The sequence below is a fragment of the Bacillus rossius genome, chromosome 1 (genome assembly GCF_032445375.1).
Source record: "Bacillus rossius redtenbacheri isolate Brsri chromosome 1, Brsri_v3, whole genome shotgun sequence".
Lineage (NCBI taxonomy): Eukaryota > Metazoa > Arthropoda > Insecta > Phasmatodea > Bacillidae > Bacillus > Bacillus rossius.
This window is the reverse complement of record NC_086330.1, coordinates 345,273,936-345,286,304: the sequence shown is the minus strand read 5'-3', so window position 1 is coordinate 345,286,304 and position 12,369 is coordinate 345,273,936. Positions and strand designations below refer to the sequence as shown.

Sequence of the window (12,369 nt, the reverse complement as noted above, 5' to 3'; positions counted from 1 at the left end):
TTTTCCCGAGGTTACAGAACATATGAATAAAGTTGGTCATCTGGCATTCCAAAGAAATTGAATGCTAACCATATTAAGTCAAATATTTAAATAAATAATTTAAATTATTTATGACCTAAAAAATAATGAATTCCAAATGGGCATGTATTAACCAATATAAATTTTCCTGGCAGTTTTGCTTTATTAATTCAAAATTGAAATTACTTGCACATCAAAATCACACGCAAAAAAAATTATTAGGTACTGAGACTTCCTATAGCCCGGCATCCAACAGACCAGAATGCCTATGGTGCGGCACTAGCAAGGAATATATGGATTTGAGCCACCTAAGCAAACTTAGGCCAAAAACCCATAGTTATAGCAAAGGTCCAAAATGCTTTTAACAGTACGCACATTAAGTGGTAGCCTCAACCATTCAGCGTGGAGCCGAAAATAATATGGAGCGTTTGGCATTGAGTCAACAGTCAACAGTAAATTTAGTTTTGGCATGGATTTGTGCTGAATGTCTATTTTTATGTTTCTGCTAAATAATATTTGCTTTGAAACACCACCTTGCATATATATGTATTTGCTATAAAAGTTAGCGTTTAACAATTGTGGGAGATACTGCCTGATGATTAAGTATTTCCAGCAATCTTACAACTGCAAAGTCTTGAACATGTTTGATTATTGGTCTACTTTGAGTGCAGCTGGGCTGAAATTTCTTTAAGTGTGACAACATTAATCCCACTACAAAATAGTTCTTCCGAATAAGGAGTAAATTTTCACCCAAATACACAAAACTGTCCTAAGTTCAAATTTCATCTATTTAAAAATAAAGGATGGTTCGATTTTGAATGCAAATTAAAATAAGATAAACATGTAATAAAAAAATACATTTATGATTAAAATGTCAATCAAAAACACAAAGTAATTTTACCAGAAATTTATTTGATGCAACGATTAAGAAGCTCCACTCAATTGTTTCTTTTGGAACTGACATACAGAATAAAGCAGCTATTTGGACATATTATCAGAAGTATGCAAATAACAGTTTTTCAAGAGAAAACATTTAAATATAAAATTTTAAGTGTTATTTTCCTGTCTGTAAATTATGCACTGAACAGCTACCAATGGAATACTTAAAAAAAAAAAACATGCACACAGAGACAGAATGTAAACACCACATTCATGCAATAATTGCACAACAATAAAAAAAACATGATTGTCTTAAAATCAGAACACCAAATAAGAACTGGTTTTCCCATTCAAACTCCCCAAAATTAAAACTGAAGTAAAACTTGCTTCACTTACAACAATGCTGAGAATGAGTAGTAGTTTTATTACAGTTGTATCTCACATAAAAATAATAATAATAATAATTTAGACAATAAAAAAAGTAAAAATTTTATGAATTTTTTATGAATAACAGACAAAAACTAAGGGTTTAAACAAAAGTAGCCCTTGCGTTTTGTCAAGTATCTAAATGCCAACAGATAACATGGCTGTACTTTGAGAAATGATGACTTTAGAAGCACAAGACTACAAAATAATTCCGTAAAAACACAACCAGTAAAAAATATAACTGTGAAATGCATTTCCACTTAAGATACTCGAAGATAAAATACCATAAGCTGGTACAATTTGTACTGGAATTATAGAATCAATAAACTCTTAATACTAATATCTATGCGGCATCTTGATTCACTAACAAACTCACAGTGCTAACTTATTACATTGCTATTCTTACAATTTTTCCAGATCACACAAGGCAACAATTCTATTCAAATTTACAAACTTTTTACAGCAGAAATTGCCTTATCTGCATGAAAGGAAATGAATGAGAATCGAGACACATTCGTAGTACGAGTTGCAAATTGTAAGTACAAAATAGACCGATAAAACTTTGGATACATACATTTTTGTTTTGCTATATACAAATAAAATGCACCACAAATGGCAAAGTCTAAAAAATTTATTTACAAACGCGAATATATAAAACACATCTGCCAATTCGTTTAGGCAGTCTATAATGTGATATGGCAGATTTTATCATAGTACCGTACCAAATTTTACGATCCAAACACAGTCTTGCATGTCACGTAAAAATCAATAAATAACTTACTTAAAGTGTAACCATCTGTCGTAGAGCAAAATGCATCTTTTTTCACATGAATCACAGCACCAAAATACCACCTGCCGAAAGAAAAATGCACTTTGTGGTAAAAACCATGAATCCAATTGCACACCGATTCACGACTCAACTGGCGGAGTCACTAATCGTTCGACTCTGTAGCGATTGTATGAGCGATATGGAGCCCGCATCACGTCATTGTCCGTAAGCACTCGTGTCCTGTTTGGAACCACACCGTCTCCTCTCCCCATCAGCCACTCTAGGCAAGTCTTCTGCTGCGACTCGGAAACATTTGCACTTTCCCACAGAGAGTGGAACTTACGGAACCGCGTGCTCAGACGAAGAGAGACCTTTGCATGAGACTGAAAAAAAAAATACAACATTTTAAATAATCTGATAATAAATTATTACACACATGAAAACCATCACCATCAATGATATGGGAAACTACATCATTTCACTGATGATACTTCTACAAGTGACACCTTTTAGCATTAGTTGAACACATAAAAACATGGAATTAAGAAAATAATTATTCAAATTGAAAAAAAAAAAAAAAAACCCATACTGCATTATTATTATTATAATAAAGAAATACCAAAAAATAGTGTCAATTGGTGAAAAAAAGAATCATCCAGAAGTGCAAAAAAGAAACACAAAATAATCTAACAGCAATAATCTTGTTTGTAAAGTGAACACACTTGCAACTTACAACCAACTTTATAGTAAAAGAAAACATCTGTAAAAGCTAAGGAAATAGATTCACAACCTGGTAAATGAGATGGACATGAATAGGTATATTTGGATATTTAATTCCTACTGAAAGCCTCACTGTGGACTCGAAAATAATGTTGCAAAATGGAACATTATTGAAAAATGACTGAACACTACCTATGTATCTTAATAATTGTATCTGAACTGCGCACTACATCAATGGCATTTGTAGCCAGTGACATAAATGAGGTTCATTCAGACTTTTATCTTCCCACATAGAGTGACTAACAGAAGCAACCGAACTTACTGCAGTCGTCAGTGTGGGGTTTTAAATGTACATTTCTGCCTCAATAGATACTAAATCACAATAAAAACAGCAGTTGTGAAAACAAAGTATAAGGTTTTTTGTGTTTCACAATGTATAGGAAAGATTTTGATGGTAAATGTTTGCAGATTTCCCAAAACGTTGTGCAGGAAATTACTTTTTCTCGTTTCCAGATTTTATTCTAGTAGTATTTATAACCACGAGCCAAACTTATTCAAAAACCAGTTCAAAAGAAAGCACCGCACTTAACCTAATTCAATACATGCACACAATCATAAAAACACTTTTTACAGTAGTTCAAACAAACTATTAACAGCAGCGTAAAAAAATTCACAGGTAGGATTGTAAACTAGTACTTTATTCAGCATTTAAAACATAGGTACATCAAAAAATTAAAATTATTTCATTACTGTCACGAACTAGTAGCAGAAAAAACCTTGTCCATGATTGAGAATAGACAATTCAATGCGTAAAAACAATTATTTGCCTGTTTTGTATCAAACATTCATATATAAAAATCAGCTTTGACCATGGACTACAACAAAAAATAATACAGATGGGCATGTCTATTCTTTGGTGCTTTGATTCCACCTATTCTACCTGAAATCAGAACCGTCAATAATTTGGATATAAAATTGATAAACAAATTGATTCTTGCCACAATTGCCATTTTTTTTTTGCTAGTAAGCTTTCAGAGTTTACGCAACTCGTCTAGCACCAATATACAAAAGACGCGGTAAATTATTTTAAGGTTATATCACAACCGCAATCCCCTATATATATCCGTACACTGTACTAACCAAAGTTAGATTTATGTACTTGTGTACTATTCAATATCATACATTTATTTTATAAATACAACATTAAATTAACTTTTTTCGCCACTTGTAAAAAAAAATATCTTCTAGAGCTGAAGCGATTCAAAAATTTTTTGTCAATATACCGATACAACTGTTGCAGATTCACCGATTCCGAACCGATGCAGGGGAAAACACATTTTGGTTAAAATATTTTTATAAATCTACTAAATTACCAAAAATAACTCATTCTAAGAAAAGCATGCAATGCAAATGCACATGTATTTTAGTATATAAACAGAACATAACCTCTTTTTTAACTTTTATTTTTAGCCTGTTTTTATTTGTTTGTTGATCCATTAGTTGCTTATTTAAACATGAATAAACTAATGGATGCTGGAAAATTTAATTATTTAATACGTAATTATATAAAATAAGATTTAACAATAGGTAACAATTAAATATATTTATTCACAAAAAAAAAAACCTCAATGAAATTAAAATGTGCAACCTCGTGAGACTTGTAACACGTTTACAATTATAGAATGGGAATTCAAATACTATCTCAAAACGTGCGGTGGCGAAAATTTACGGTACCAAAAATTGATACGGAAATGCATTTCAAGTGGTCGCTTTTCATGGGAAACAGTTTAAGTAGTTATGTGAAGTTCTATATTATTTGGTTATTATTTTTTTATTCAATTTTAAAAGTAAGTAAAATAAAAAATGTCTCCATCAAGATATTAAGAACATTCCTTTACCATTCAAGCAGTTGGTATTTCCGTTAATTATAGTGGTAGCCATGCTCTAAATGAATTAAGTTTTTGTTCTTATCTAACTTTACCATACTGGTGATATATTAATTTATGTATTAGATTCAAGAATGTATTAAAATATAAGATGTTTAAGTTTGATATGTACGGCTGGCACACATAGCTAAGAAATGACATGCGTTCAAAGCACGCAGTAGTATGAAAAGTGAAAAGGTTACTGATTGATGGATTTTTAGGTTATGACAGGCACTTTCATTTTTCAATAATTTCGGCCAAAAATAAAAAGCATACCGTGAATCGGCAGAAACGCCAATTCAACTAAATATTGTATCGACACAGCTCTAATCTCTTTAACTACCTCAATGAGCATTCTGACGCCATATTAAAGTAAATAATTTGAAGCAGGATAGTCACCATGTTAATCATGAACATTTTAGTATAATTTTATGTAGTTTTTCATATACTAATTATAATATATTATATAATACTCATACTTGTCACTTTTATGTAAACATTTTCTGCTTAAAATAAGTTAGTTAAAAACTGTATTTACGCGTATATCCCAATGATTTATATTTTTAGCATAACATGTACGTTGTGCTTCCTGTGTATAAACAAATATGCAAACAAAATTCACAGTTTTCATGTTTGAGTTTATTTTTTCATTGGTCATTACCACAATAGCTAAATTTATTATTAAATCAATTTTGTATGTTGTGTTGGTGTTCTTAAAGGAAAATGGAAATGGGATACTACAATCATTCAATACTTGCAAGCTTTTCAAATGTAAAACAGAAAATGTACGTATATTTAGACTTAAGCATTATTCTTTAGGTTAAACTTCTGCTTCACTTTCTATAATTTCATTCAGAAAGAAAGTAAAATTGGGAATTAGAGTCAAAATTGAACCTGGAATTCAGGGAAATTGTGGATTCAGAATCTAAGAATATGGAATTGACCTATTCCTAAAAATTACAGGAACTGATATTCTAAGCACAAAATATGAACATGGTACAGTTTAAATCAATAGTTATCAATCTACCAACATGTTCACACAGTAGTAGCTCACTCATTGCAACATTAACAAACGTAAACATAAATAAAATGCCAGAAGCAAGTGGAAATTCACTGTAAATGTGTTTGCAATATTGCTGAATGGGTATGTGGCCATTGCAAATAACTTGAGTGCATAACCTGAGTTGAAAGTGTTAATACATGTAATTCTGTCCCTATTTTACAAATAAGACTTCATTTTAATTTTGCTGTTGAAAATTACCTGCTCTCTATCAATGTATAAATCACCAAATTTGGGCTTACACAATAAAAATAGTTTCTGATCCCATCCCGTTTCCTGCAGGACTTTTCTTCCACCTGAAATTTTCTCAAACCAAAAATCCCTATCCCACCCTGCTCTTATTTTAATCCATACTTAGTACAGTAGTTACCCAAACTGCACTAATCAAGAAAATTTGATGCCATGAATGGTACAAAAATCACATATAATCCATTAACTAATATGTATGTACAAACAGTACACACAATAATTAAGCTTAATAAGGCAGTAGTTAGGCGCTTCTTACGTAATTCTTTAATTATTAGCCCAGGAAAGTTTTAATTGGCCAAAAACACAATATAGTAATTTATGTTCTTCTAAAATATAAATTTATTGGAAGACATCCGCAATGCTCACATGAAAAAATTAATTTTGTAACAAATACAGAGCTACTTTAAAGCAAATCTAAGGTGGCCAGTAACATCTTACATAAATGGTAATCCAAAAAATTAGTTTTAAAATTGTCTACAAATTGCAATTTGCAAGCGAATCAACATCATCTAAAAAAAAGTATTAGTAAAGCAGGTTAATCACGGATGTGTTTTCTCAGGATATGGCAAAAGACACTATGTCAAAGACAACTCATATATTGAAAAAAGCGTTAATAATCACATGTGGGTCTGTATTTCGACATGCTCCTGTTTAATCTATAATCAGGGTGGCCACAGAAATGTAGAAATGAAATTCCCTGACTTTTCCAGGTTTTCCCTGACTGTGCAAAAAAATTCCCTGACATTTTTTTTAATTTACACAACCGTGATTGCGATTTTATAAATATATTTTAAAACGAAAAATATAGGATATCTGTTGTTAGCAGTTTTGTTACGATTCTTTGGCATAAAAATTTCAACAGTAATAAAAACAATAAAAAATTAATAAGAACATGCAGTATCTAAAACTATTAAACATTTGAAAAGTAAAAATTGTTATAACCAAGCAATGCAAATATTTAGGCCTGACAAAGAAGCACAAAGATCACGGTGAAACTTTAGGTTGACACTGGGACCATCCATAGATATTTACAGAATTTTGCACAAATCTATTTCTGACAGTGTCTCAGTGAATGCTTTCAGCAGATCTTCAGCTGTGGCATGATTCAAAAATGCTGAGTTGAAGTACCTAGTTGAAACCTGGCAGCTCTGTTCTCTCCAAAATCTCACCACTATATCCATTTGTCCAAGCTCGGAAGTCTTATTTACTGATTCATCAAACCCCACAACTATTTCAGTACACTGGAATATCTCTTTCACTAATTCATTATGGAAATAAGGGGCTATGCCATGTAATATAATGTACCCAATTTTTGTTCTTCGAAGTTGCAGTATTTTTTGGCAACTGATGAGTCTGGGAACATCATTTGCATCACAGTCACATCACTTGCTGCACAACGCAAAGACTTATGTGATAAAACTGTTTGCATGCACCACAAAACTTCAGCCCTAGTCACCTCCTCATTTAAAACAAACGTGTTTATCCCAGACAGTGGCATTTTGCAAAGAGCTGTAGATTCCACAACTGACTGTTCACAATATTTCTCGGGTTGCATTTTACTGAAAACCCCCGACTCGTCACCAAGAACAGTACCATCAGAAACAATAGTAGTAGTATACAACATGGAGGATGACTGTGAATCAGAATTACCACTGGCACTAGTAGAAGGCTTTGGCTTACAAGAAAAGTACATACCCAAGTTACAACTGCTACGATTGGAATATTCTTCTGCTTGCCTGTGTTTTTCACCATTCATGTGACTTGTGAGTGCACGTTTTTCCATGTTGCTGAGGGAGAATGTTTTTTGACACAGCGAACAACGATCATGATTACTTCCGGTTTTAGGTCGTTCCAACAACAAACAAAATCTCTCATCTTGAAGCCAATCAACTTTGAAATTTGAAGTCTTTCTTGGAAATACCATGTTTCAGGGTCTCAAATTATGCGTAACTTACCATTAAACTGTTAACGAACTTTCCTTAAATTGTCATTTCTAAACTATGAAAATTTCGTCACGCTTTAAATACTGAAACACAAAATTTTACGCAATATTTTCACGTGTAAACAAATAAATCGAACGTCTGTCACGTCTGTATAAAAATAGGTTAGCTAACTCTCTGAACATCTAGCCAACCATGTTAGACGTTTCATAATCCCCATTTACGATTCCTAAGAAGTAGCTCACTGCAGTAATAATCACTTCAAACACTGCGTCTAACGAACACTACCCCTACAACTCCGTCGTAATAATTTCCGCAATACAAGCAATAGGTACTTTACAAGTGTACATAAAGGCAAATAAGCCAATATGGCGATCCCAGCCGAAACCGAAAGAAATAATGTTTAAATTAACCCAACCACCGGCTTTTCATTTCCTTTTGATTTTCATTGCAATGATTTAACACGTCAATTATTAAACATTTTATTTTAGAAAAATCCCTACGAAATAATATGCATGATATAAGCGAAAATAAGAACTGAAAATATGCTGCCAAAAAAAGTAGCCATTTGATTTTATAGATTTCTTAGAACGTGCTCAAAAACAAGTACATTTGTTGGCAAAACCGAGAGCAGAAAAAACATACAAATTATTATGGTACTGGTGTGCGATATTTAGCACGTAAAAAGAGATCTACGATAGTTATTCATGTTGCACGCAAGCCATTGTTTTCGTACTGTCGAACGAGAACAGCATGTAAGAACTGGTTTACCGGTACGCATTACATTTGTTGGCAACACCGCGAGCATAAAAACCATACACATCAAATTGTTATGGTACAGGTGTGCGATATTTAGCATGTAAAAATAGATCTACGATAGTTATTCATGTTGCACGCAAGCCATTGTTTTCGTACTGTCGAACGAGAACAGCACGTAAGAACTGGTTTACGGTACACATTCTAACATAACATGGCATATTCAAAGTTAATCATGCACGGTAGAAGAGAAAATTTTCCCTGACCTCTCAGGCGATTCCCTGACTTTTCCCGATTTTCCCTGACCATTTATAAAATCCCTGACTTTTCCCGTTTTCCCGGTCTGTGGCCACCCTGATAATACACTAAAGGTTAAGGCCATAAAAATAACCACAAGATCTGGCAGTATAAATCCAAGCCTGCCACGCAGTGCTGTGAGTTAGTAAACTATTAAAAACTCTACAACACCAATACTAACATTCACTTTATACAATAGAGAAAAAAGTTATTAAATATTTTAGAGACTATGATATGGATAAAAACAAGGTTCCACCCAAAATTTGATTTGGTATACAAATTTAAGACTAGAACAATCTGTTGATATAAAAACATGATAAGTGACAGTAAACATTACAACATTTTACTGAGTCCATAAAATAATTAACAAATGATATTAAAAATAAAAATTGACATATGGTACAACTTACCTCCCTCGCTTTTACCAGAGCATGCCGTTGGTACAAGAAATTTTCCTTATCAACAACGTACACCATGCGGTAAGAGTTGAGGTTGAAACGGCACTGCATTTCATCAGGTGCACCATCAGCGTAAGCTTGCTTTGGCCTTTCTGTCACTGGGCTCTTCTCCTCGTCTGAGCTACTACACACAAACAAACTAATCAAGGATGGAAATTTTCTACTTAAAACACATTGCCTACACAATGACATGAAAAAAATTTGGCGAAAATACACATATAAAATATACTTTCATTCCCACATTGATCAATACCTAAATACATGGCAACTAGGCCTGTGCAAATATAAGTTTTTTTTTAGTTTGAATCAAATACGAATAATAACAACAAATTATTCTTGAATACAAATATTTAATTTAAATAGTAAGAATGGGAATAAGATCAAAGAATTTTTTTTCCCACATCATATAACAAATACATGGGAAATAAAAAGTAAATGTATAGTGTAGTGACTTCTGGGAAATAGGACAAATAATAATATAGTGAAAGGTTGGTTAGATTATGTCAAGTACATTAATTATAAATAAAAAGTTTGTTAAAATATTTAAATTATGAAATAAAAAATTGTGTTATTTATGCAGCTAAACTACCCTAACATAACCAACCTTTCATTTGTTCCTATTCGCTTTATTTCCAGAACCTGCTACTCTACTTGTTGATCCCGAAAATTTTTGCGAACAGCAAAATACAGTGAAATTCAATGCAATCCACTTTACGAAAAACAATGATTTTTTTTTAAATGCAGTATTCCCAATTTTGTAATTAATGAGCTCATATTTACATTTTAAAACTTTGTTATTCAAGCAATTTCATTGTTAACGAGGTCAGGTAAACTGTATTTTGGTTTAACAAGATTATAAACACATTTTCTGCTAATTTCATCTGGAATCTGAAACAATTATTGAAGTTTTTTTTTACGAATCGCAGTGTCTGTTTTGTCATACATACATACATACAGCAAGCTGATGTTGTATCACATGGTATTAGATTGATTGTGACTATTGATTTAAACACTGTTGAAACTATGGCCATTACTTCTTTTAATGGCCATTGCATTAGAGTGTACATGTTTTGTGGTGTTGCAGGCCAAGATTGTTGACGCTTAATTATTTTTTCCCACTTATAGTGCTTGTGATGAAATGAAAAACAAATAAAAAAGTGTTCAAGTTTGAAATTACAAAAATTCAGTGTTCTGAATCATTCACGCGATTTTTCCGTTACTGTTTGGCGAGATATGAGTGAACCCCACCCCACCCCCTTAAGGGTTGTTGCAAGTTAAAAATGTCACTTTTTTTCTATTGGAAAAATGACAAACCTCTAAAGTGAATGTTTGTATACTACAAACTCAAGAGTTTTGCTATGTCAAATATTCGTTATTTTAAAAGGTAAGTTTTCAAGGTTGAATAAAATCCGAATAGTTTATTATTTTTATTCAAAAATTCTTAATATTTGCACAGGCCTATTGGCATCCCATTATGCCACAGTAGGCCAGAATCCTGTGTAACAAAGAAAGCATTGTTTACAAGACTATCTTCAACATACAGTAAGTCGAAACAATCTAAATCTAAATCAAGTATGCATGCAGTATGGTAAAAAGAAAAAAGTTTCACATTAGCAAGCAAGAACTAAAGCCAGCAAATGGCAGAAACCCAACTTATTATTGTGAAAGATTGAGACCAATACTGGAATTTGTTACTTTTCAGAGATTTCTGCGATGAAATTAGACAACTTTTTAGATCAAATTGGGACAATGCTAATCCAAGAATCAGCAGATTCCATCAATGATGAAGGAATGGTTTTGGAATCGATGATAGTCTATTCTTCCCCTAAAGCACAATCTTGAAATGTGGATTTTGTTTTTATTTTCAATAGGGGCATCAAAATTAATTTCTGAATACTTTAGTAACGATTTTTGTCCGACTGATCGAGTAATTCTATTTTTATCTGCCATACCATTCTAATATGTCGTTACTCCACCAATTGGCCAATACCCCATCAATCTGAGGATACCCTATTAATCAGGTAATTTCTAAATGCATTTGTAAATATCAGAATGTGTATATTTTAGGAAAAGACCCAACACTAGTTCAAAGGCACATTGATGAATGTGTAAATTCATGCTATCTTGTTTTGTATCTGACTGATCTACCTTTGGCCAAAACTAATGTTAGCAGTAGCCATACACACCTGTTCAGACTTTCTGTCCCCACCTTTAGCACACTCCAGCATAATGGTAGAATGATGGAGTCGGCTTAAAAGATGGGTTAAATATATGATACATTTAAATAACTTCAATAACCCTCTCCTAAAAAGAACCAAGAGCTAATTTTTACTTTGACTATCTTCATTGCTGACAACAATTTGCTGCAGAAGTATATTCTGTAAGATCTTTTCACCTACATAAAACTTACATATGTACAATTTGTAAAAATATCAAAATTACAAACAGCAGTGTTTGTCGAAACTATTACCAGAGAGTGTAGCACACACCACTGAAGAGCAAACAATTGCTTCATTGGAAAATTTTTTACACTAGCACTAAAATAAGTTTGTAGATGCCATGGATCTTAGTCGATAGTGTAGATTTGTTGTAATTTGGCCCCCTTTTTTTATGACTAGCATAATGTTTTGATGTACAAATAAAGCTAACAAATTAGCTGATATCTGTTATAAAATAAATATTTGCATTGAAATAAATTATGATAAATGTTAACAAGTATTTTTCATGAATTTGGACTAACTTTGCAAAAGTTTGCAAATAATTTACATACAATCATCAAATTTTCCAGTCCCTACTAACTACTAATGATCGTAGGCAAGAAGAAGTGAAGGGCAATTGCAATAACAGGAGGGCAGGCTTTGACTGTATACAG

At 32.5% G+C, this 12,369-nt stretch overlaps 1 protein-coding gene across 14 annotated transcripts in view; it reads right to left on the bottom strand.

The window, feature by feature from the left end:
* Positions 1-910: 910 nt before the first annotated feature.
* The window catches only part of LOC134528164 (paired amphipathic helix protein Sin3b), a 101,861-nt gene continuing 90,402 nt past the window's right edge, over positions 911-12,369 (bottom strand). For 10 of the 14 annotated variants that reach the window (XM_063361521.1, XM_063361520.1, XM_063361526.1 and 7 more), the window contains exons 21-22: positions 9,450-9,621; positions 911-2,475 (exon numbers count right to left, since the gene is read on the bottom strand). In XM_063361521.1, the coding sequence (XP_063217591.1) occupies positions 2,233-2,475; positions 9,450-9,621 (415 nt within the window). In that variant the 3' untranslated portion in view covers positions 911-2,232. The remainder of the gene's footprint in view (positions 2,476-9,449; positions 9,622-12,369) is intronic. The other 4 variants (XM_063361522.1, XM_063361527.1, XM_063361529.1 and 1 more) reach the window with 1 other exon arrangement.